Source organism: Anolis carolinensis, chromosome 3 (assembly GCF_035594765.1).
Source record: "Anolis carolinensis isolate JA03-04 chromosome 3, rAnoCar3.1.pri, whole genome shotgun sequence".
In the NCBI taxonomy this organism is placed as follows: domain Eukaryota; kingdom Metazoa; phylum Chordata; class Lepidosauria; order Squamata; family Dactyloidae; genus Anolis; species Anolis carolinensis.
The window spans coordinates 278,516,564-278,543,466 of record NC_085843.1 but is presented as its reverse complement, the minus strand read 5'-3'; the positions used below and the strand labels follow the sequence as shown (position 1 = coordinate 278,543,466).

The 26,903-nt window shown below is 42.7% G+C and overlaps 1 protein-coding gene across 4 annotated transcripts in view; it reads left to right on the top strand.

Annotated features, from left to right (window-relative positions):
* fam131a (family with sequence similarity 131 member A) overlaps positions 1–26,903 on the top strand; it is a 96,516-nt gene that overhangs the window by 23,272 nt on the left and 46,341 nt on the right. For 2 of the 4 annotated variants that reach the window (XM_062976829.1, XM_062976830.1), the window contains exon 2: positions 11,897–12,036. The exons of the other annotated variants lie outside the window; for them this stretch is intronic. Coding sequence is in view for 1 of the 2 variants with exons in the window: in XM_062976830.1 (XP_062832900.1) it covers positions 11,897–12,036 (140 nt within the window). In the remaining variant the exon portion in view is untranslated. The remainder of the gene's footprint in view (positions 1–11,896; positions 12,037–26,903) is intronic. 4 annotated transcript variants of the gene reach the window in all.

Sequence of the window (26,903 nt, the reverse complement as noted above, 5' to 3'; positions counted from 1 at the left end):
TTGGCAGGGGGTTGGACTGGATGGCCCATGAGGTCTCTTTCAACTCTACTCTTCAATGATTCTATGAAATATTTGAAAGATGTCACACTAAAGAGAGAACAAGCTTGCTTTCTCATGCTCTAGAGACTAGGACACAATGAAGCCATGGTTTCAAATGTCAGAAAAAGAGATTCCGCCTAAATACAGTAAAGTCTCACTTATCCAACACTCACTTATCCAACATTCTGGATTATCCAATGCATTTTTGTGGTCATTGTTTTCAAAACATTGTGATATTTTGGTGCTAAATTCGTAAATACAGTAATTACAACATAACATTACTGTGTATTCAACTAATTTTTCTGTCAAATTTGTTGTATAACACGATGTTTTGGTGCTTAATTTGTAAAATCATAACCTAATTTGATGTTTAATAGGCTTTTCCTTAATCTCTCCTTATTATCCAACATATTCACTTATCCAACATTCTGCCGGCCTGTTTATGTTGGATAAGTGAGACTCTATTGTATTAGGAATGACCTCCTGATGGTAAGAGCTGTTCAGCAGTGGAATATGCTGCTGCCTTGGTGTGTGGTGGAGTCTCCTCTGGAGGGTTTTAAGCAGAGGCTGGATGGCCATCTGTTGGAAGGGCTTTGATTATGCTTTCCTGGATTGCATGGGTTAGACTAGATGAGTCTTGTGGTCTATGATTCTATGATTTCACAGATGAAAGATGGGAAACATGGGGCGAAACGTTAGACTATGGTCAGAAAAAGATGGGTTAGTTAGGAAGAACATCCAAAACTCATTTGCTTTTGCCTGAGTTTACTGTGTCCCTTCCTGTCCTTTCTTTCTTCATGCTAAGTGAATCGAGTACAAACTACTTTTGCACCTTTAAATCCATTTGCAGCAACTAAATTAAGCTGAGGACAACAGAGGAGTTGGGAGGCGGAGAGGGAAAGTATTCATCAGGACTGTCCCTGCCAAATAGGGACAGTTGGAAGGTAGGCACTCTGATAATTCCTGGCCTCCTTTGTGCATCTTGCCAGCACATTGTTCTCCACTCCCCCTGTGTGCGTAACCTTTCCTTCTCACAGAGGGTATAGAAAAACACACATTCCTGCTTCCATTGATTACTTCTTCCTCTTTTTAGCATCCCCTACGGAACAGAGGGGCCAGATATGCTGACTCCCTCTCCCTGTTGCCAAAGCTTTCTGCTCAGTTTGTCATTTTCCAGTTCTGCCAGAGCGTTTGCATAAGGATGCTCAGTTCAGTTGCCACTGGCCCCATGGAGGACGTGACTTTTACTCCTCTTAAGAATTTGGCTGAAGCTTCGTTTTGTGTCCTGCCAGTTGGGTTTGTGCCATCCATCGGAGGTTTGGAAGAAATGCAGTTATTGGACTGCGGCTCCCAAAATTCTTCCCCTTGCTAAAGGTTTCCGTGAGTTGTAGCACCAAAAGTAACATTTCCAAGTTCTGCTCAGTTCTGGTGCCTAAGGACCTTATTCATAGCTGTGGCATGAAAGGCTGAATCAGTAGAAGTATTGGTTAGACCTCACCAGAAATACTGTGCCCAGTTTTGGGCATCTCAATTCAAGAAGGATGTTGCCAAAGTTAGAATGTTTCCAAAGAAGAGCAACCAAAATGATCAAGGTTTAAAACCCAAGCCCCATAAGGGAGCTGGGAATAAGGTTGTTGTATGTTTTCTGGCCTGTATGGCCATGTTCTAGAAGTATTCTCTCCTGGCGTTTCGCCCACGTCTATGGCAGGCATCCTCACAACCTCTGAGGATGCCTGCCATAGATGTGGGCGAAACATCAGGAGAGAATACTTCTAGAACATGGCCATACAGCCCGAAAAACATACAACAACCCTGTGATCCCGGCCATGAAAGCCTTCGACAACACATGGAGCTGGGAATGTTTAGCTTGGAGAAAAGAAGTCCGAGAAGGGACATGATAGCCATTTTCAAATATTTGAAAGGATGTCACATTGAGGAGGGACCAGGCTTGTTTTCAGCTGCTCCAAGGACTCAAAACTGTGTTGGAGTCTCCTTCTAAGAAGGTTGTCAACAGAGTCTGGATGACCATCTGTCAGCAGTGCTTTGCTGGTTCCAGGATGGGGTAGGATTTGATGGCCCTTGTGGGTCTCTTCCAGTTCTTTGAGTCTATGAAGGCATTGTGTCATCCTTCCCTTTTCTGACCTATGTCGAGCTTAAGGTGAATCTATCCAAGATTTTTCTTGGCAAGATGTGTTCAGAATTGGTTTGCCACCTCCTCCTTCTAATGTTGAGAGTATGTGTCTTGCCCAAGTTCACCCAGTGGGTTTCCATTACTGAGTAGAGTCTCCAGAGTTGTAGTTCTACGCTCAAATTGCTACTCCATGCTTTTGGTGCAGAAACAGTTTATAAGATGAAGTTCTCCTTTGGAGCAAGAAATGATTCAAGGCTCTTTTACCTTCTCTCACACCAAAGAGCTGAATTATTCCTGGAGGAACTGGTGGCTTCCTAGCGCATCCCCTGCAGCTCTGGTTGTCTTGCAATGGAAGGATATCTTAGGGCAGTCAAATGACGTGGGTTCTTCACCTCCTTGTCAATGACAACAGGACAAATGGGGGAAGGAGTCACATCATAGTTTCCCCACCAACTTGAGATATCTTCCCAGAGCTTCCTGCCACAGCCAGACATCTCCCATCCTGCTGCCCTTAACATATGATTTGGGTCTCGGAGAAAACAGAACAGGACTTGAAGAGCATTCAAGATTTCATTAATGGAGCCATCTGTTTGCATGACTGTACCCAGAGGCTGAAATGCAAACCTTCCACGGAAGAGCCTTCAGACTTTCCATGCATTTGAAGAAGTCTTGGTTGATTCACCGACTGGGGCTTAAAGAGCTGGCCAAGCAATGCAATTTGGATAAATTTACAGAGGATAAAAAATTAAAAGAAGAAGAAACATAATTTTGATGTATCTAGATTGAAGAAAAAGATCGTGATCTTTCCAGTTTTGTCCTGGAGATCCATACATATTTTCTTAATCCCAGATTTCTTTCTGCCAGATCCCAGACCCCTTGTACACTGCCATATATAATCCACATTATCTGCTTTGAACAAAAATTACAATGAAATACATATAGTTTTAAAAAATACAAAATTAAGATCAAACTGGGATGAAATAACACCAGAATTAAAACCATGTAAAAAATTTAAAGCAAAGACCAAAAATTATAGCACCGTAGACAGCTATGTTCTTGTGAAAAAGCAATTTCCAAAGGCGTGCTGAAAAAGAAAGTGCCAGAAGGTATTTTAAAAAATAATAATAGGCATGCATATTAAACATAAGTAAAACTGATCTTTTTTAAAAAGTGCTCTTGCATTAATCAGGGTGGCTTTTAATAATGTATTCATGCTCACATTTGCTTAGAAGTATTTTTTTTTGCAAGCTAAATGTGTAAAAGTTTGCAGCCCGTGGCATATTTAATTGATTTAATATAGCAGATCTAAATTTAAGTCTTATAATCAGACTCCTTGAAACCTATAAGTCTCTAATTGTTGTCCGGGCAAAAGGAAAACAGGACTTTTTAAATCTTAGCAGCACAGCTTGGAAAAGTTGCTGTTATGGACTATAGCTACCAGAATCCACTAGCTTCCGATTGGATCTTGGAAATGTTTGAATGACAATTTCCAGAATCTCCCAACCAGAGAGAACAAGATACAAATAATAATAATAATAATAATAATAATAATAATAATAATAATAATAATAACCTGCCTCTCTTCAAGACTCGAGGTGGGCGTACAACACAGTTAAAATACAAAGATAGAACAAGACCATTAGAACAAATATATTAAAAAATAAATGTCAGATTAAAACACATTAATAGAGCTTTCTGTTTCTTTGATTCGAAGAGACCATCGATTGTAAGGTGTACACTAATTTCAGTACCAACAATATATATATATATATATATATATATATATATATATATATATACACACACACACATACACACACACACACACACACACACACACATACAGTAGAGTCTCACTTATCCAACACTCGCTTAACCAACGTTCTGGATTATCCAACGCATTTTTGTAGTCAATGTTTTCAATACATCATGATATTTGGTGCTAAATCCGTAAATACAGTAATTACTACATAGTATTACTGCGTATTGAACTACTTTTTCTGTCAAATTTGTTGTATAACATGATGTTTTGGTGCTTAATTTGTAAAATCATAACTTAATTTGATGTTTAATAGGCTTTTCCTTAATCCCTCCTTATTATCCAACATATTCGCTTATCCAACATTCTGCTGGCCCATTTATGTTGGATAAGTGAGGCTCTACTGTACACACACACACACACACATACCTGTGATTGGAAGACATACCATTTTTAGAGAAACTTACGTGGTTGAAATAAATGCATTTTAGAATAGAAGAAATATAATATTAATTCTACCTCAGTTTGTTTTGGAGATAAAAGCAAAGCTCAGGCATGATCAAGTGTGCAGATGACACCAAATTGGGAGGGATAGCAAATACTCCAGAAGACAGGAGCAGAATGCAAAACAATCTTAACAGATTAGAGAGATGATTTCCCAAAATTAACACAATGAAGTTCAGCAGGGACAAATGCAGGACACTCCACTTAGGCAGAAAAAATGAAATGCAAAAATACAGAATAGGAGATGATGCCTGGCTAGACAGCAGGACGTGTGAAAAAAATATTGGAGTCCTTGTGGACAGAAAGATGAACGTGAGCTGAAAATGTCATGCAGCGGCCAAAAAGGCCAATGGGATTTTGGCCTACATAAAGAGAAGTGTAGTGTCTAGATCCAGGAAAGTCATGCTCCCCCTCTATTCTATTCTGCCTTGGTCAGACCACACTTGGAATCACACTGTGTCCAACTGTGGGCATTGCAATTGAAGGGAGATGTTGACAATCTGGAATGTGTCAAGCGGAGGGTGACTAAAATGATCAAGGGTCTGGAAAACAAACCATATAAGGAGCGGCTTAAAGAGTTGGGCATGTTTACCCTGCAGAAGAGAAGGCTGAGAGGAGACAAGATGGGGGCCAGGGATCAAGAGGTGAAAGGAAGTGACAGGGAGGAGGGAGCAAGCTTGTTTTCTGCTGCCCTGGAGACTAGGACGCGGAACAATGGCTTCCAACTATAGGAGAGGAAATTCCACCTGAACATCAGGAAGAACTTCCTCACTGTGAGCTGTTCAGCATTGGAACTCTCTGCCACAGAGTGTGGTGGAGGCTCCTTCTTTGGAGGCTTTTAAGCAGATGCTGGATGGCCATCTATCGGTGGTGGTTTGAATGTGATTTTCCTGCTTCTTAGCAGGGTGTTAGACTGGATGGCCCACGAGGTCTCTTCCAACTCTATGATTCTATGTTTTTTCCCCTTTTTTATCACAGTTCTTGTGACTGTAGTAAAAAAGAAATCATGCTGGCTGTGACACCCTGAGCATGTGTCATCCTTATAAATGGGTTTTTGACTACAACTCCCCAAATCCCCACCCATCAGGTTGGTTTTTTTTTTTTTCGTGTCAGGAGCAACCGGAGTTGCTTCTGGAGTGAGAGAATTGGCCGTCTGCAAGGACGTTGCCCAGGGGACACCCGGATGTTTTGATGTTTTACCATCCTTGTGGGAGGCTTCTCTTATGTCCCCGCATGGAGCTGGAGCTGATAGAGGGAGCTCTCCCCAGGTGGGATTCGAACCTGGCAGCCTTCAGGTTAGCAACCCAACCTTCAAGTCACGAGGCTTTTATCCCCTAGGCCATCGGAGGCTCCTTATCAGGTTGGTGATTCTGGAAGTTGTTATCCAACTTTCCCCAAACTCTGGAAAGTAGCACTTCCCATTTAGTTTGTGATCCACATGTCACATGGCTACCCTTTCTTTTGATCTCTCTTTTGTTCTGTCAATCCATTTAGCAACAAACGACCTCGGCACTTGTGCCAATCCTGTGGGCAGCAATTATTATTGCCATCTCTCCCTCCTTTGGATTGAGGCTAGGACTCCAACTTGTCCTTTGAACATCCCCCCGTTGCTATTTTTCCTCTTCCCAAAAAGTGGGAAGATCCATGTTAATATTGCAGACGACTTTGGCCCTTGTGCCAGTCTTGTGGGCAGCGGCTTTGAAACGGCAATTATTATTACAACCTCTCCCTCCTTTGGACTGAGGCAAGGACTCCAACTGCTAGACCTTTGAACTTCTGAGCTTTGCCTTTAAAAAAAGAGAGAGAAAAAGAAATGACTTCAAGTGGAACGGAGAGGATATTATTATTATTACAGAAGATATTGGCACCTCCTGGGCACGACGGCATGGCAGCAATCTAGAAAATTAATGGCTCACCCGTTAGGAACGCCGCGTCCCTTGCATGGCTGGGAGGCTCAGGCTGCCAGAAACAGTCTCTTCTTGGAAGGAGATCCTTGCTAGAGTTACATCCTTCCTTCCTTCTTCCCTTCCTTCCCCTCTCTCAGTTTCTTCCTTCCCATGGCCCCAGGGCTGGCACAGAATGTGTTTAGATTTTTAATAGAAATGGTGAGCTAGAAAGGAACAATTCGTACCTCCTTTGCAAATAGAGTCTTAGGTATTTCCAATGCTGATAGAGCCTTGGACACATGGATTTTGCCAAATGTAGTTGTTTAGTGACTCTATCTTGCTCACCAAGAGGGCTGCCTCATGTTTGAGCATTGTTTGTGTATCATATTGCAGGATGGTTTTTTTTTTTTTGGCTTCCGTTCATTCATACATTATTCCGGCAGTGCGGTCGCTTCCAGCAACCCAAACCGCACGGGGACTTCTCTGCTTAGTTGGCGGCTTTTGTGAAACAGCAGCTCTATAAGGTGGGAGGAACTGAACTACGATGATTTCGAGCAGCTCAAAGGGGAGCAGGCTCCTTCTGTTCTCCTTCCAGAGAAAGTCTAAGACCTGAGCTGCACTGTTTGGGAAATTCACGGGATGCATTTGGTGGCTGAAGTGTGCCAATCTGGTGGGTGCCAATCTCAAGTCGCGAGGCTTTTATCCCCTAGGCCACAGGAGGCTCCATGTCTTTGAAATGCCATACGCTACCATATAATGCAGTTTTAAGCTGCATTATATGGTCAGTGTAGATTCATATAATGGAGTTAAATGCAGTTTAACTGCATTGTATGAGCCCACCTACACTCACCATATAATGCAGCTTCATATTCCATTACAGGCGTTTGATTTACAAATGATTTAAGTGTGAAAAACCTACCCCTCGGAAGGGAAATTCATTCCTGAAAGAGTTATTAGCATGGGAAAAAGTGTCTCCACTTTTTTTTCGTGTCAGGAGCACGTGAGAAACTCTTCTGAGGTACTCACATCTAGAGTTTCATCTGTCAAAAGAGAGAACCACTGTGATGCATTGCATTTTCTACATTTTTTAACTATCTTGTCACTACCAATGTTTATAAATTCATTTTGTATTTGAAGACTAGTGTACTGGTCAGTCATATCTGCAGTTTCAAAATGACTTTTCAGGTCAGTGTCTCCTGATCTGTCACAAGATCTCAACAACACATTGCACAAGTTTTATCTAGCCTAAAATGATACACTTTAATATATTGGGTTTATGGTTCCCGTCCCCTTGATCAGGTTGTGTAAGTGTTATTTATTGCTATATAATTGTATTGTTTTACCTTTCCTAATAATGTGTTATTATGTTGCTATGTAATGTATGTGTTGTTTTTATGATTGGAAACCGCCCTGAGTCCCATCCGGGAGATAGGGCGGTATATAAATAAATAAATAAATAAATAAATAATAATAATAATAATTATTATTATTATTAAGATTGATGGGGAGGAGTATATCACCTTTAACAGACCGGCAGGAATAAATGCCGGTGTAGGCAAAGGCAGTCACCCTTCTCTTGGCCTCATAGCACTGCATATAAAACCTGCTGGAGAGCTTCCTCACCGTGGATGAAACCAGCCGGTGTTGCTCTCTGCTTGGCGACAACAGGTGGATCCAATACACCTACCGAATGAAAAGCATCCCAGGCAATGATAATTAACAAACATCCACCTCAGCATTTCTCTTACGGAAGCTGTTCATTAGCACAGCTGCCATGGAGGCTGACCGCTCCAGAAATCTATCCAAGGCAGGAAAAGTGAATGAAAGCCACGGAAAGTTGGTTGGCTTGGGGAAACATGCGGCACATGTTCAAGGCAGGTCTTCTCACTACTTGTTTTCTCTCACTCTTTCATTGCTAGCCTTCCCCATCTCTACCCCCCTTTGTCTTTCTTGGGGTGCATCTGTATTATAGAATTAATGCAGTTTGACACCACTTCAGTGCTATGGAATCATGTGATTTGTCATTTTATAAGGTCTTTAGCCTCCTCTGTCAAAGCATGCCGGTGTCTCACCAAACCACAACTCCCAGGATTCCATAATATTGAACATGACAAAGTGATGTCAAACTGCGTTAATTCTACAGTGTAGCTGGTGGCACAGTGTGTTAAAGCGCTAAGCTGCTGAACTTGCAGATCAAAAGGTCCCAGGTTCAAATCTCGGGAGTGGAATGAGCACCTGCGGTTAGTCCCAGCTCCTGCTAATCTAGCAGTTCGAAAACACGTAAATGTGAGTAGATCAATAGGTAAGGAAGGTAACGGCACTCCATGCAGTCATGCCGGCCACATGACCTTGGAGGTGTCTACAGACAATGCTGGCTCTTTGGCTTAGAAATGGAGATGAGCACCAACCCCCAGAGTCGGTCACGACTGGACTTAACATCAGGGGAAACCTTCACTTTTACTAGCTGCACCTTTAACTCATCACAAAGAATCTCAGATTTCCCTGTTTAAATTATAGTTTAAGTGTCTCTTATCTGGAAATCTGAAATCCTTCAAAATTCAGAGGCCGGATCTACACTGCATAGAATCCAGATTATCAAAGCAGATAATCCACCTTATCTGCTTTGACCTGGAATATATGAGTTCTATACTGCCAAAGTTCAAAAGCAGATAATCTGGATTTTGTATGGCTGTTTAGATGGGGCCAGAATAGTGATGCTTTTCATTTCTTTTTTTTCTTTTTCTTTTAATCAATGGAGCATTAGTAAAATTCTTCTGAGAATGCAACTACTGTAGAATTAATACAGTTCAACACCACTTTAAATGCCATGGCCCAATGTTATGGAATACAGGAATTTGATAAGATATTAACCCTTCTCTGTGCAGCAAATAACTACAAATCCCAGGACTCCGTAGGAAGGCTCTATGGCAGTCAAACTGCTCTAATTTTGCAGTATGGATAGAGGTGGGGAGCTAAGGAGGGGAAGGAAGATAAAAGTGGCTGGCATCTTGAAAGATGCTGCTCTGCATCACAGCATTTTTTTGTCCATTCCCTTTTGTATGAATCATAAGGTTGAATCTAATCAACAGCCAGCCATTCTGGCTTCTGCTGGGGGCCAAGAATGATGCCTTGGAGTCCTTCCCAGGGAAGATATGATAGCCAGAAACATCCCTATTGATTACCCTCAGCATCAACTCCCTCCGTGATGGAAATGGAAAAATAGACCGTAGCAAATGATTGTGACTTATCATCTCCGTATATTGAATAAATCCTAGTGAAGAACACTGCATAGCCACTGCTCAGTACTCTGTGGCTGTACTTTCCATAGATTAGCCTTTCCCAGACGTTTGGGACTGCAACTCCTATCATCCCCAGCCAGACTCCTGGGAAGGGATGATGGAGATTGCAGCCCAAGATTTCTGGAAGGCATGAGCTGATGAAGCCTGCTCAGGATTAGTCATGACCTGTGTGCTAAACTTCTTCTCTGCGTTTTAGCCCTGCTATTTATCCTTTTTCTTCCTGTGAGAGCCTCTGAACAATAAAGGGATCAATAAGCCTGCGGTCTTACAGTTATCCTCGGAGAAAATCCCTCCGAATTCAATGGGGCTTTGCTTTATGCATCAGTTTGCATTGTCTGTGTCTGGGCAAACAGGAAAAGGCCAGGCCCTTCTGCCCACACATATTCCAAAGTTTCGGCGAAAAGGCTGCAATGTTTGCAGCTGAGAACAGGAAGAGCCACAGTGTATAATAATAATAGTTTTAGTTCTTACTTGCTTTTCCCTAAAGCTCAAGACCATACAGCATACTGACCATACTCATATATTATTGCACAATGCACCGGCATTGAATGTTTGCCATATTATTTTGGAAGCTGCCCCAATTCCCCTTGGGGAAAGAGAGGGTGGGTTAAAAATAAAGTTTATTATTATTATTATTATTATTATTATTATTATTATTATTATTATTTACACGACGACATAGTATGACACAGCAAACAAGAAAGATATGCTGGATTTTGTATCACAAAATCACAAGTCGAACACTTCTCAAGCATTTAGGACTGTGTGATGTTGTTGTTGTTATTGTTATTATTATTATTATTATTATTATTATTATTATTATTATTATTATTACATATTTTAGTAGAAGAAAATTGATCAAAAAATCCTAAATTAGCTTATCCATAGGTGGAAGAAATTGTGGGATTTTTAAAAACAACAACTTGGAAAAGTTACTTTTGGACAACAAAACCCTGAATAATTCACAGAATCCCACAAATCCTTTGATGTTAGTGGATTCTAGGAGCCATGGTAGCTCAATGGGTTAAATCAGTGGTTCTCAACCTATGGGTCCCTGGATGTTTTGGCCTTCAACTCCCAGAAATCCTAATAGCTGGTAAACTGGCTGGGATTTCTGGGAGTTGTAGGCTAGAAATCCCAGGGGGCCCACAGATTTAGAACCACTGGGTTAAACCGTTGTGCTGGCTGGACTGCTGACCTAAAGGTTGGGTTGCTGATGTGAAGGTTGCCAGGTCGAATGAGCTCCCGTCTGTCAGCTCTAGCTTGCGGTAACATGAAGGAAGCCTCCCAGCAGGATGGCAACACATCCGGGCATGTCCTGGGCAACATCTCTGTAGACAGCCAATTCTCTCACACCAGAAGCGACTTGCATTATGTTCTCAAGTCACTTCTGACACAATAAAAAAGTGGATTCTAGGAGATACAATTTTCTCCAAAGTGAATTTTTCAAGTTTGGAATAAAAATGAAACGGTTAAACTGAAGAGTATGTAACAATTTTGGGAACCTCACAAGATGGGCAGGAAGGCAAAGTCTTCCTATGTCCATGAGTAGTGTTTTGTAGCAAATAGCTTTTACATGTGAGCATTGCTCAGAGTCTTGATGGCTACTAGGCAGCTTTTAGCTTTCAATACTCCATGGGATGGTTGGCCAAGCCCCTAAACAAGTGAACATTTCAAACTTTTTTTTGTTGAATAAATTCTTATTAAAGAAAAAAAATTATATACATAAAAGTGGGGGAAAAATATAGGTATAGGAAAGTAGGAAGAACAACAAAAAGAAGAGAGAAGAAGGTGAGAAGAAGAGAGAGAAGAGAAAAGAGGGTATGATTAGGGAAGGAGTATTTGGTGGCTTCCGTTCTTTCTCCTCCTGTAAAATTATAATTTAACACTGTCAATATAAAAACTAAAGAAAGTTCTTTCCCACTCATATCTTCAGTATTTCTTAAGATAATTTTCTAAAGGTGACCAGTCCGTCTTCTTCAATCCACTACCATAGGAATGTTAATTTATCCATAACAACATTTCAATCTTCTTGTGGCAGAGGGCTACAGATGAATTAGAATCCTAGAATCCAAGAGCCATCCAATCCAACTCCATTCTGCCATGCAGGAGGACACAATCAAAGCACTCCCGACAGATGGCCATCCAGCCTTATGATCTGCATGACAGTGCCTTTGAAGAGCCTACTCTCAAGGGAGAACCATAGGGTGCCAGGCATTTTGCTCCTTCCGTCTTGTTTCCCCCGGAGGCTGACCTCACTCTCTTCTCTCCCCCGCAGTGGCCGTGGACACTACTTTGCACGTGGAGTGGACCGAGGCGAAGCCCCTCCCTGCCCTCTCACCCCTTGGCTGCACCCGGACCTCGCTGGTGCGCAGGCTGGTTCGCCAAAGCTCTCTGGACAGCCAGGACTTTCTCGAGGTGCCCGCTTTCAATTGCTCTGCTTTTAGGCCTTTGCAAAGAAAGCATGGCTCATTCTGCTTAATGGATGCCACTCACTGATACACATATTGCTGGGGTTTATATGCAATCCTGCATGGCACAAAGGGTAGAAGGGGAAAGAGGCATGCAAACACATTAATCTGCCTTTGGGTGCATCTATATCAGGCATGGGCAATGTGCCGTCGCGCCTGGGGCTATAACTCTTAGTGAAAGAGGCATAGACATGACATCTTTCCCCAGGGGATTGCTTCTTGCCCTCCTTTAGGGAAGCTGGAACTCCCAAGGATCAAAACACTGTAGATAACTCAAAACTGGTTTTATTGTTTCAAAGGGTTATCCCTTTAAGGCAATAAGCTGGAAGTTTCAAAGGGGTAAAGGAAAATATACATTACAGTCTCTGGTTGTCTTGAGTCCAAGGAGCTCTGCAGCTGAGAAGCTTTTCCAGGTCCCGCTTTCTCAATGGCTGTGAATGCCAGAGCACAGCCTCAGTCCAAATGGCCTATGTTTGAAGACACAGAGTCTTCCTCTGGTGCCAAAGAACTGATCTGAAGGCACTTGAGACTCCTCAACGTTATCCAAGTTGGCCTGAACATGAAGCATAAGTCTCAAGGGTAAGAACCTCAGAATTGGTGCTGAGAGGTAACTTAATCAAGGGCTTTTAGAACCAAGTCCCTCTCTCACGTCCATCTGATAGAAAGCTTGATGGTGGAATGAAAAAGGAAACACTGACCCACTCCAGGAAAGAGTGGAGTCAAACAATTAGCTGAGGGAGCAATATAACTGGTGCAAACAACACTGATTGACAGCTATAAATAACCAATCAATCCAACATTTACAGGGTAAAGGCAAAATCAGGCATGATACAACAATTCAAATCTTACAACTTACAGTTCGACATATAGATGGTGCAACTCGCGCCATCACAGGCAAACTTGCCCCCCCCCCCCGGGTGTTTTGGACTTCAACTCCCACAATTCCTAACAGCCGGTAGTCCAAAACACCCAGAGGGCCCAAGTTTGCCCATGCGTGATCTACATGAAATTCATGGTGTCGGTGTCGCTGTTAATTGACAGGTGACTTGAATGCACATCTGCACACACATTGTTGCCAGGAAAACACATTTTTTCCAAGGTTACTGTGAGAATCGCAGCACAGCAACCATCAAATGGTGTCTTTGCTTTAGACCCTGCAAAATCGAGCGTGACTCATATGGTTGACATTAAGGTCTGTTCACTCCCACACTGTCTGAGATCCAGAGTTTGATAAAATCACCTTTTGGACAACAGCTTCCCAAATCCCCCCAGCCGGCAGAGGTATAATACATACATTGTCTTGTAAAATGTTGCTTCTTTGTGGCTGAAATTAATACAATCTTAAAATGGATATGCTGATTAGCGGTTTATGTGAGTTGCAAGCCCAGCAAAGTTACTTTTCTCAGCAATCAGCCTTTGGACAGACAGCTGAATAACAGACATTTTCCTCATGCCTTACTATATACATTTTGGCATCCAAAAATTGAGGAAGGAGATTGAGGCAATGGTCTTCCTTTTCAATTTGAACACAAATATCACCTGCAGGTGGGCCTGATTTCATTTGTATGTGTGTTTGTGTGCCTCCAAGTCACTTGCTGATATTATGGCAGCCCCATTAATTTCATTAGCATATCATCTAACATTTCACAGTTCAGAATCTGGATACACGTGGCCAGGTGACATCAGTGTATAATCAAGATGAGAAAGTTATAAATGAGGAAGAACAAGCAAGCTGCAGCAGTTTGCTTTTCTCTGAGCCAACTGGGAAGAGCAAGATTCCCACTCTCCTGACTTGTTGAAATCTCTAGTATAAATTGCTTTTGCACTTTGAACACTTGGCAGCAGGAAAGTGGAAGGAAGGATGAGAAACTGGCTCATTTTAATAGTAGCTGAAAGGTGGGATAACAGGGGATGCCAAATCAATATAGTTGGAGGACATGAGTTTGTGTTGAGGTCTCAGCATTATGGGGTGGGAGAAAATGATACCCTTTGATGTAATGGGACAGCTCAGTTATATATATATATATATATATATATATATATATATATATATATATATATAACCCCAGATTTTACAAAGGGACAGGGCCTATTTTGAACTCACAAACTGAAGTGGGAAGGGCCATAGCCTCAATAGCAGAGCATTTCCTTGACACACAAATGGTTCTCGGTTGTCATCAATTTGAGGGAGTGCTAGGACAGATTGGTGTCCATTACTGTAATCAATGCCAGTGGCATTTGGTGATTCCATTGACAATGGGACAATACACCTATTCTAAGTTTTAGGCTAGATCTACACTGCCATTTAATTCAGTTTGAACTGAATTATACAGTCAGTATAGATCCATATAATGCAGTTTGATCTGCATTGAGCTGCGTCATGTGAGTGTACACTGACCATATAATTCAGTACGGATTATACAAATAATCCATGCTGAATTATATGAATCAGTGGTGTAGAACCATGTAATACAGTTAGAACTGCATTATATGAGTCTACACTGCCATGGTTGGTGTAGACTCAACTGCACTGAATTGCATTATGTGAGTACGAACCACAATGTATGGCAGTGTAGTGCCAGCCTGAGACTTTGCATTAAAGGCGCTGTCCAAGGTGCTGAAATCTGTACCACAAGCACCTTGGAAAGCACAGTTGCAATGCCAAATGAAATCCATAGAAAATTATTCTTTTATGACATGAGAAACTACCAGCCAATACTGATCACTACTGAAGGATGAGCTGATGATTCCTGTGTTTGTCTATTGCAGGTGATCACAACCCTAGCCCCACTTTTGGGGAAGTTACTTCTTTGGCTTTTAGCGTGGCCAACCTGTGATTAAAGATTAGGTTCCTAGCCAGATCTTTCTGTTGCCAGGCAATTATGTTGGTTTGTCTGCATCTCCCTTGAGGATTTTTGTCTTCCATTGGGGATTTTGGGTTAAGCTGACAGCATCTGAACTGTATCCTAAAATCCATGTCTTGGTGCCAGAGGATGGAGTGGGCTTGAGCGTGGGAAGCAGAGCTGCACACAGCCCACCTGACTGTAGCAGCCAATCTTTGGAAACCCAACTGTTTTGGATTATAATGATTCTGTCATTATGTCATGGTTCTATAGCACCCACAAGTTCTGCATAAAATCAGGAAAGGAAGGGAACACATTATCCTGAAATGGGATTTGCTCCCTAAAAATGCTCATACTGTAAATCCAACAGGTGCAGCTTACACCTGTACAATGATAGGCAAAACCTGACTCTTGTGATTTCCTTGGTATATTTGCATCTTTGTAATTGCAGCTGATAAAAGTTGCAATGATTTGCAAGGCATCTCTTGAAAATAATAATAATCCATTTCATGCAGTGCAGTCAGCTGTTGAAAAGTAAAACCCTTAAAGAATCCTCTTAACCCCATCTGACATTAAATTCCTTTTTAAGAATACACTCCAAGGGCAGCCCCCTTTCAAATCCTGAGATTGATTCCATTACCTAATCCTGGGTATTCACCAATCACAGTATCTTGACTAAATGCTGAAATGGTGAGTCCATAACTTGGCATGGGCAGAATTATCATATTCAAAAGATTCAGCTGGAAGGTAAACCAGAAAGCTGAAAGCATTGCCAACTGATCAGAGAAAACTCCTGGCCGGTCCGCTCCCATGTCTGGTTTGCAGAAATAAGCCATTGAAACTTTTCATGATAGAGAGATAAGAATGACGAGCTGTGAGCCACAAATCTCTGCAGATCCTGGAAATATTTGAAGCTGTCTTTTTTATAAGGTCTGATGATTTGTCCACACAAATTTGTCTGCTACCCTCAAGTGTCTTGGGAGGATGGCCTTTTACATATATATATATATTTTGCAAACCTGGGATAAGAATCATTGGCTCTTCAGCAGCCAGCATGTAGTCAACACTAAGGGAAGTTGGGAATTGCAATCCAAACAACACCTGGAAGGCCACACAACTCTCACCCCTGCCCTAACTGGAGATTTGTTGCTGTTCTGTTCCTTCATGATATATGATTGTGACTCTAAGGTGACTCTAAGGTGAACCTATCCTGGGGTTTTCTGGGGCTTAGAGCATGTGACTTACCCAAATCACACAGTGGGTTTCCATAGATCCAGCCAGAAAAATCATCACCCAGATACTTGTATATACTCGAGTATAAGCTGACCCAAATATAAGCCACAAAAAACTGGGAAAACTGATTGACTCGAGTATAAGACAAGGGTAGGAAATGCAGCAGCTACTAGTAAATTTCAAAAATAAAAATAATAACAGATACCAATAAAATTACATTAATTGTAGGTTAAATGTTTTTGAATATTTACATAAAACTGTAATTTAAGATAATAATAAGACTTTAATAATATAAGACTGTCATGGCCGGGATCACAGGGTTGTTGTATGTTTTCTGAGCTGTATAGCTGTGTTCCAGAAGTATTCTCTCCTGACGTTTCGCCCACATCTATGGCAGGCATCCTTAGAGGTTGTGAGGAAGATGCCTGCCATAGATGTGGGCGAAATGTCAGGAGAAAATACTTCTGGAACATGGCCATACAGCCCGGAAAACACACAACAACCCTGTCCAACTCTGATTACCTATATAAGCCAACCTGAATATAAGCCAGCCAGGACCCTCACTCAAGTATAAGCTGAGGGGGCTTTTTCAGCTCTATAAACGGGCTGAAAAACTCGGCTTATACTTGAGTATATACGGTACGTTACTGCTTACAAACATTCACTTGATTTCTATAGACATTTATATATACAGTAGAGTCTCACTTATCCAACACTCACTTATCCAACGTTCTGGATTATCCAACGCATTTTTGTAGTCAATGTTTTCAATACATCGTGATATTTTGGTGCTAAATTCGTAAATACAGTAATTACTACATAGCATTACTGTTTATTGAACTACTTTTTTCTGTCAAATTTGTTGTGTAACATGATGTTTTGGTGCTTATTTTGTAAAATCATAACCTAATTTGATGTTTAGTAGGCTTTTTCTTAATTTCTCCTTATTATCCAACATATTCGCTTATCCAACGTTCTGCTGGCCCGTTTACATTGGATAAGTGAGACTCTATTGTGCCTTCCATTTGCTTCTTGACTTATGGCAACCCCTTGAATCCCATGGGATTTTCTTAGGCAAGGAATATTCAGAGGTGATTTAGCCAGTTCCTGAAATGTATTATTATTTTTATTTATTACATCATTTCTACCCCGCCCTTCTCACCCATCAGGGGACTCAGGGCAGCTTACAATAAAAGCATATGCATCAAAAAACAGTTTACATCACATTTAAAACCATTAAATTAAAATTACATTAAAATTGAGAACTTGCATTTTAAAAATGTGTAGCTTATGTAGCATTTGTTGGTGGCCTCCCATCCAAATACCAACCAGGGCTGACCCTGCTTGACTTCAAAGATCAGGCAGGCTACTATTAGGGATATGCCATTTCTGAAACTGTAGATAGTAAAACCTAGCTGTTATGACTTGTAGTTATTCCTAGCCATATGTACTCCCTGTGAATTTGAGTAAAACCTGTCCAAGTTGGTGGCCCTCGCTTTATCACGTAATAGCGGATTCCAAAGTCTCTCTGAAAGTCTATTCCTTTTCATCTGTCCTGAATCTCATCTGATTCATCTTCAGTGGATGGCCCCGGGTTGTAGCGTCATGAAAGGAAAGATCTCTTCTTTTTTCCTGAGACTGAGCATGACGGCATGCACCTCTGTCGTGCCTCCAACGCCTTTCATCATATTTCTTTCCCTCTATGTTGCAAAGCCCAGTGGATTGTAACTTTGGAGAAAGGCTCTAGTCTCCTCACTCATTTGGCTCACCTTTTTCGACCCTTTCCCAGTTCTATAGTATCTTTCCTGATATGTTTCACCTTGGAATACATTGCTTCTATAAGTATAAAGCTGGTATGGGAAAAGTGTTAGCGAGTGTGTATAGCGGAACCAGGAGCGTCCAGTTAACACCATGTGCAAAAGACTCAGACCAGGCAGAGGAATTGAAAGAACAAAGGAACTTTACTTGTTGAGTTGAAGTTAAATAAACAGTTCTGCAATCGTACAATGTCCATGTAGTTGCATAAGATCAATAACATCAGTATTCTATTTACAGCATAGCATATTCAAACTGCTACTTGACCGTAGCTAGAGAGCTTCTCCATTTCAGTGCTCTCCCTGCAAGCTCAGATTCCCAACTGACAAACCCAGCCATCTGCCAGCAAACCGATACATTGTTTGAGGCGTGGCTTGCTTCTACAAAAGCTCAGCTCCCTTTTTGCAGAGATCTTTTGCAAGCAACTTTGCAAGGTTTTCTTTCAAGGGATTTCTTTTACACACACACACATACACATTAGCATTTTGGTGCAATAAAAAGTTTGGCCCTCCAGGTGTTTTGGACTGCAACTCCCACCATTCCTAACAGCCTCAGGCCCCTTCCTTTCCCCCCTCAGCCGCTTAAGCGGCTGAGGGGGGAAAGGAAAGGGCCTGAGGCTGTTAGGAATGGTGGGAGCTGCAGTCCAAAACACCTGAAAGGCCCAAGTTTGCACATACCTGGGATAGAGGGCACGAGCTTCAGTGTTGGACCAGGACTGAGGAACACCACGGTTCGAATGCTTGCTCAGCTATGGAAACCCAATGGGTGTTTTTAGCCAAGTCGCCCTTCCTCAGCTTCAGAAGCAGGCAAAGGCAAGTTTGCAGTTGCCACAATGGCCATATTAGTTGAGGAATACTGGGAGCTGCAGTCCAAACATTCTTCCAAGCTCTACCCACCCTTATTTCTCATTTGCGAATTGAAGAGCCGAAGTCAGTCGTTTCTCATAAGGTTCACCAGGCGCTGCTTCTTAAGAAGGATAAAGTCTCTTGTCTTGGGGCACAGCCTCTTTTGTTAGCCAATTACCTTCAAAGGGTCCTGGCTCAGGCAGAAAACTCAGTCTTGTGAGAGATGCAAACAGCAAAGTTTATTATCATAGCTATGATAAGGCAAACAGCCGTAGGCACCCACTCTAGTGCGTAGCAAACAAAGATTATATACCTTTGGCTTATCTAAAATTGACCAATGGCTGAGAGTCTTCCTCACCTTCCACACCTACTTGGCATAAATGATACCTGTGACCTCACTTGTTTACTCTGAGCTTTCTTCTCTCTTTGGAACAGCCCTTTAGAAAGGCACCAGCTCACAGGAAGGGAGGAGCATATGCAGAGGCAAAGCTACATAGGCAAAAGTTTACTATTTTTATTTTATTTTATTTTATTTACAGTATTTATATTCCGCCCTTCCCACACCGAAGGGGACTCAGGGAGGATTACATTACACATATAAGGCAAACATTCAATGCTTTAACATAGAACAAAGACAGAGACAAACACAGGCTCCGAGCTGACCTCAAACTCATGACCTCTTGGTCAGAGTGATTTGTTGCAGCTGGCTGCAGCTGGCTGCTCACCAGCCTGCGCCACAGCCTGGGCCTTTTTCTGGTTTATGGTCCCTTCACTTTCTTACCTGTCTGAACCCCCTACTGCCCTTTAGAGAATGAATCCTAATTTCCAGCTGGCTCCTTTGGGCACTATGGCAACTCAAACAACACAAGGAGCCTGCGTGCCATAAAATGGCAGATGCACCCAGCCTTTTATTGCTCTTGTTTTCCTGGCAATCCCACTTGCAGTGCAGATGGATGTGGGCTTTCCAGAAAGAGCCGGAATAAAAATGTGAGCATTGCAGTCCTACACATTCACACTAAGCCCAACATCAAATGTGTCCCACCAAAGACAGCAGGTTGGGCGCTAAGGCTGCGACCTGCTTGCTCCCTTAGGTTAGAAGACCCTCATTCATACTACTCCTTTTGCTTATTCCTTCAAGCATCCTTCAAGCAAGATTTGTAAAAATCAATGATAAAGCCCTCTTTTCTCTTAATAGTTGGCAATCCTACCAGGCCATTCTGTAAGTTTGCCAGCACACCAGGGGAAACAACGAAACAACTCCATTTCCATGAAAGGAAAAATCGCTTCTTCCAGTTGGGCCGGTTGCCAAAATCTTTTACATAAAACTCAAAATGTTTCTGTGTTGCCAGCTTTTCCACTTTAAAAAGTGAAATAACATCAGAGGAACTGCCAAAGGCATCCATGGCCAGAATCGCTGGGTTGTTGTGAATTTTCCGGGATGTATGGCCATGTCCCAGAATGTTTCTGGAACATGGCCATACAGCCTGGAAAACTCACAAGAACCCATAAGAGGAACTCTCTACTTCTGGAGGTTTTTCCCTGAAAACTCACAATACATACCAGTGGTTCACTATATTGTGTTTCAATGGCTTTGGGAGTTCACCTATCGTAGATCTCCCAGCTGTCCCACTTTTTGAGCTGCTTTCAAAACGTCCCGGCTTCTCTCTCCTCTCTCTCCCTTTCTCCATTTGTCCTCAGCTTATTTCAGCTGCTGCAGACTGAGTTCAAAGTTGTTTGCACCAAACTCAGCAGGTGGGAGAAGATAGGATTGAATAATATCCTTCTCAGGAGGCTCAAGGATAAGCAAATTTCCCAGCTTGTGTTTCCTTTCCTTTGGCCATCTTGACCACAGTCTGATAATGCTCAGCCACACGTTTCCTGGTTTTCATTGGTGAAATACTGGAGGGTATGCTTTTGCTTGAATTATGGGTGCCTGCAGCTCAGCAATTTATTGTTTTAGTGTTTTCTCTAGTGCCACATTTATATCTGATTAAATCTAATTCTTTTTTGGACTGTTTTATTGCGCCTTACTAATGTGAATTGTGGTTTGTGTTCCTTTGGAATTCATAAGGCACATTAGAAAGGAGAGATGTCTAAATCACTCTGTCCTCAACAGCCCTGCTCAGATCTTGGAAACTCAGGGACATGGCTTATTCCTTGGTTGAATCTATCCATTTGTAACAGGGTCTTCCTGTTTTCTTACTGTATACTACCTTGCAAAACATTATGTTTTAGTGAGTCAAGTCTTCTCATGAGATGGGCAAAGTATGACAGTCTAAGGGAGCATCTACATTGTTTGGCCTGACTTTAATTGCTATGGCTCAATTCTATAGAATCATAGAAGCTGTACTTTCACATGGTGTTTATCTTTCCAAGGAATGCTGATGCTTCACTAAACTGCAACTTTTATGATTCCATAGAATTGAGCCAGGGCATTGAAAATGATGCCAAACTGCATTAATTGTGCAGTACAGATGAATACTAAGTTTAATCATCTTGCTTCTAGGAGGAGTTCAGGAGAGTTAAGGAATTTTCTAGGTTTTCCAAGCTGATTCTATGATAACATCTGTCAGAGGCCATTCATTTTAATAGTGATCACTATTGTTTATATTTCCTATTTCCACGCTCAGTTCAGGAATATATAATCTGTGTGTAAGGGAGCTACCATGTTTCCCCAAAAATAAGACAGTGTCTTATTTTAATTTTTGCTCCCAAAGATGCGCTAGGTATTATTTTCAGGGGATGTCTTATTTTCCCATGAAGAAGAATTCACATTTATTGTTGAACAAAAAATTAACATTTATTATATACTGTACAGTAATTCTCATCACAAACCAGCGTAACCAGACGAACTGTGAATCCTATCAAAAATTTATTGTTACTACCATTATTTCCATGTACAACACTCAATGGTATGTACATTTACCAATCCTGCATGCTCTGGTGTTCTGTTCGGCAGGCATGCTTCCAAACAAAACCTTTGCTAGGTCTTACTTTCAGGGGAGGCCTTATATTTAGCAATCCAGAAAAACCTTCACTAGGTCTTATTTTCTGGGGATGTCTTATTTTCGGAGAAACAGGGTACGCTGTAATCCAAGTTCTGAAAAAAAAATCAAAACAATTCTGGTCCCAAGGATTTTGGATAAATGATGCTCCACCTGTAAAAGCTTCTTTCCCACCTCATTGAAAGCCCAGAGGACAGGATCAGAATTCAAAATGACCTAAATAGATTAGAGAGTAGGGCCAAAACTAACAAAATGGGTCTCCTTAGGGAGAAATATATAATACTACACTTAGGTAATAAAAATGAAATGCACCCCTATTGGATATATTACACCTGGCTTGAAAACAGTCCATGTGAAAGGGATCTAGGAGTCTTGATAGATCATAAACTGCACATGAGTCAACAGTGTGATGCAGCAGCTAAAAAAGGCAACGTGATTCTAGGCTGCATCAATTGGAGTCTAATGTCTAGATCGAGGGATGTCACAGTCCTACTATATTCTGCTTTGGTCAGACCTCACCTGGAAAAATCTGTGTTCAGTTCTGGGCATTAAAATTCAAGAAGGATATGGACAAGCTGGAATGTGTCCAGAAAAGGGTGACCAAAATGGTCAAAGGTTTGGAAGCCAAGCTCTGCAAGGAATGGCTTAAGGAACTGGATGTGTTTAGCTTGGAGAGAGAAAAAGGCTGAGAAGGAACATGAGAGCCATGTTTAAATTTTTGAAAGGATGTCACATTGAGGACAGGGCAAGCTTGTTTTCTGCTGCTGTGGAGACTAGGACACAATGAAGCCATGGATTCTAACTGCAGGAAAAGAGCTTGGACTGTTAATTTTTTAAAATTTATTTTATTGAAAAACATGTAACATAAGTGAAGGACGTACATACATACCACTGTGCAAGAAAGTAAATAACAGTAACATAAAAATACATATACAAATATGTGTGAGTGTGTGTTTGTGTGTGTGTCTAAAGAAAAAAAAGGAAAAAGAAAGAAAAAAAAGAAAGAGGGAAAATAATACTAATAAAAATTAAGGCCTGAATTATTCCTACAAACATAACATCTATGCACAAACAATACAATCGCATTAAAATTGACTTCCTTCTATTCTGTGGTGCTTTGAAAACTATTATTTTTATGCACAATGTACCTTTGTTTCCCTTATTTGCTTACTTTCTCTTTATTTATATAGTCTGGGGCGGTCCTTTATTCATTCATTCTTCTCTGAACCATTTTCATATTATTATCTTGCATTTTTCATTTTTTAGATAATTTTTAATTGATTCCCAATTTGTTTGTTTTCTTGATTTTCCTTGAGTGTTTGATAATAAATGTTAATTTGTCCATGTTCATTATTCCAAAATTTTTATTATACCATAATTTGATGTCCGGCCTATTTTCCCCCTCCATTTTTTGGCATAAGTCAGTCTCGCAGCTGTTACTAAGTAATTGAACAGGATTTCTTTATTTTTTGGCTTTTTCTATGTCATACATCCCAAGGAGAAGAAATTTGGGGTCTAGATTAACTTTAATGTGTAGCATGTTCTGTATTCCTTGTTGTATTTCCTTCTGAAATTCTTTGGCCTTCTCACATGTCCACCAGCAGTGGTAGTAAGTGCCCTCCTGTTCTCCACACTTCCAACATTTGTTTGAGGTTTACTTATAACATTTTGATAATTTTTGGAGAGTCAGGTGCCATCTGTATAAGGTTTTTACCCAATTGGGTAAGAGCTTGGACAGTTAAGAGCTTTTGATACCCTGTTTCCCCTAAAATAAGACATCCCCAGAAAATAAGACCTAGTAGAGGTTTTGCTGAATTGCTAAATATAAGGCCTCCCCTGAAAGTAAGACCTAGCAAAGTTTTTGTTTGGAATTATGCCCGCCAAACAGAACACCAGAGCATGCAGGATCGGTAAATGTACGTACCATAGAGTGTTGTACATGGAAATATTGGTAGTAACAAGAAATTCTTGAAAGGATTCACAGTTAGTCTGGTTATGCTGGTTTATGATAACTATTGTACAGTAAATAATAATAATAATAATAATAATAATAATAATAATGCTTTATTTATTTATTTATTTATTTATTTCCATCATTTATATGCCGCCCTTCTCACCCGAAGGGACTCAGGGCGGCTCACAATACAGTAGAAAAATAAAACATAGCAATATAAAACAATCAATTTAAAACAATCCCATAAATACATTTAAAACAGTATAATAAAATACTTAATCCATTCGTCCACATAAACCTTGCACGTAAACCCTAGTCCGGACCGAGTTAAAGCCATCATAATTCATTCATTAAACGCTTGTTCGCAAAGCCAGGTTTTTACCTTTTTTCTGAAACTCAGAAGGGATGGAGCCTGCCGGATGTCACTGGGGAGGGAGTTCCACAGCCGAGGAGCCACCACCGAGAAGGCCCTGTCCCTCGTTCCCACCAGCCGCACTTGTGAGGCAGGTGGGACCGAGAGCAGGGCCTCCCCAGACGATCTTAAAGTTCTCATGGGCTCATAGGAGGAGATACGTTCGGATAGGTAAGTTGGACCGGAACCGTTTAGGGCTTTGTAGGCCAAAACCAGCACTTTGAATTGGGCTCGGTAGCATATTGGCAGCCAGTGGAGCTGACGCAACAGAGGAGTGGTGTGCTCCCTGTACGCCGCTCCAGTTATAAGCCTGGCTGCCGCTCGTTGTACTAATTGAAGCTTCCGGGCCGTCTTCAAAGGCAGCCCCACGTAGAGCGCGTTGCAGTAGTCCAAACGAGCTGTAACTAGAGCGTGGACCACCGTGGCCAAGTCAGACCTCCCAAGGAACGGGCGCAGCTGGCGCACAAGTCTGAGTTGTGCAAAGGCTCCCCTGGCCACCGCCGAGACCTGGGGTTCCAGGCTCAGCGATGAGTCCAGGAGAACCCCCAGACTGCGAACCTGTGTCTTCAGGGGGAGTGCGACCCCGTCCAACACAGGCTGTAACCCTATTCCCTGTTCAGCCTTACGACTGACCAGGAGGACCTCTGTCTTGTCTGGATTCAATTTCAATTTGTTAGCCCTCATCCAGTCCGACACAGCGGCCAGACACCGGTTCAGGACCTGGACAGCCTCCTTAGTGACAGGTGGGAAGGAGTGACAGAGCTGGACATCATCTGCGTACAGATGGCACCTCACCCCGAAACTCCGGATGATCTCTCCCAACGGCTTCATGTATATGTTGAACAACATGGGGGACAGTACTGACCCCTGCGGGACCCCACAAGTCAATGGTTGTGGGGCCGAGCAGGTGTCCCCCAAGGACACCATCTGGGACCGACCCTCCAGGAAGGACCGGAGCCACTGCAGAACAGTACCTCCAAGCCCCATCCCGGCAAGGCGCCCCAGAAGGATACCGTGATCGACGGTATCGAAGGCCGCTGAGAGGTCCAGCAGAACCAGCAGGGACACACTCCCCCTGTCCAGTTCCCGGCGTAGATCATCGACTAAGGCGACCAAGGCTGTCTCGGTACCATGCCCCGGCCTGAAGCCAGACTGCGCCAGATCCAGAAAATCAGTGTCAACCAAGAATGCCTGGAGTTGTGCGGCCACCACACGTTCCATGACCTTGCCCAAAAAGGGGAGATTGGAAATAGGCCGAAAGTTCTCTAATTGAGTGGGGTCCAGTGATGGCTTCTTCAACAGTGGTTTGATCACAGCCAATTTGAGGCTCGCTGGAAAAATGCCTTCCTGAAGGGAGGCATTCACCACCACCTTCACCCACTCGGCCAACCCCCCTCTGGCTTCCTTTATCAGCCAGGATGGGCAGGGGTCTAGGATGCATGTGGTAGCCCTCACCTCTCCAAGCACCTTGTCCACATCCTTAGGCTGAACCAATTGAAAAGAATCCATCAAAATAGGACAAGCAGGTGCTCGTGTTACATCCTCGGAGACTGCCGTTAATATGGTGTCAAAGCCGGAGCGGATCAGAGCGACTTTGTCCGCAAAGAACCGAGCAAATGCTTCGCAGCGGGCTGCCGAGTTGTCAGGGATCCCGTCTTGAGCGACGGGATTTAACAAGCCTCTGACAACCCGGAACAGCTCCGCCGGACGGTTCTTTGCAGACGCAATATTAGCTGCCAAGAAAGCATTCTTTGCAGCATCTATTGCCGCGGCATATGCCCTGAGGTAGAGACACAGCCGTGTTCGGTCTGATTCGTTCCACTCTGAACGCCACACGCGCTCTAGTTCCCTCTTTTTTTGCTTCATCGCTGCCAACTCCTCAGTAAACCAAGGAGCTGGTTTAGCTCGGTTACTCGAGAGGGGACGTTCCGGAGCAATCGTGTCTACTGCCCTAGTCATCTCCCTATTCCAGAGAGAGACCAGGGCATCAACAGGATCACCAACCGAGGCGGCAGGAAACTCCCCAAGAGCCGTCAGGAATCCATCTGGATCCATAAGCCTCCGGGGGCGGACCATTTTAATAGGTCCCCCACCCCTGCAGAGGTTAGGTGGTGCATTCAGCCTAAACCTGATCAGGTGATGGTCGGTCCATGACAAAGGAGCAATGGTAAGCTCCTCCACACCGCCACCTTCCTCCCATCCCTGGCAGAAAACCAAGTCAAGTGTGTGCCCCGCTCTGTGGGTGGGACCAGATACCAATTGGGACAGCCCCATGGTTGCCATGGAGGCCATGAAGTCCTGAGCCGCACCAGTCAGGATGGTCTCAGCATGGACATTGAAGTCCCCCAGCACTAAAAGCCGCTGGGACTCCAATGCCAGGCCCGAGACCACCCCCGCTAGCTCAGGTAGGGAGACTGTAGTGCAGCGGGGTGGGCGGTACACTAACAGAATCCCCAATCTGTCCCGGTCACTCACCCTCAGGTGGACACATTCAAACAAGGTTGACTGCGGGATGGGGCACCTGATCAGGGGGATAGACTCCTTATAGACCAGTGCAACACCGCCTCCCCGTCCTCCGGATCTTGGTTGGTGCTGCACGGCATACCCGGGAGGACAAAGTTGGGTGAGATTGACCCCACCCGCCTCATCCAACCAGGTCTCCGTTATGCACACCAGGTCTGCCCGTTCATCCAAGATGAGGTCTTGG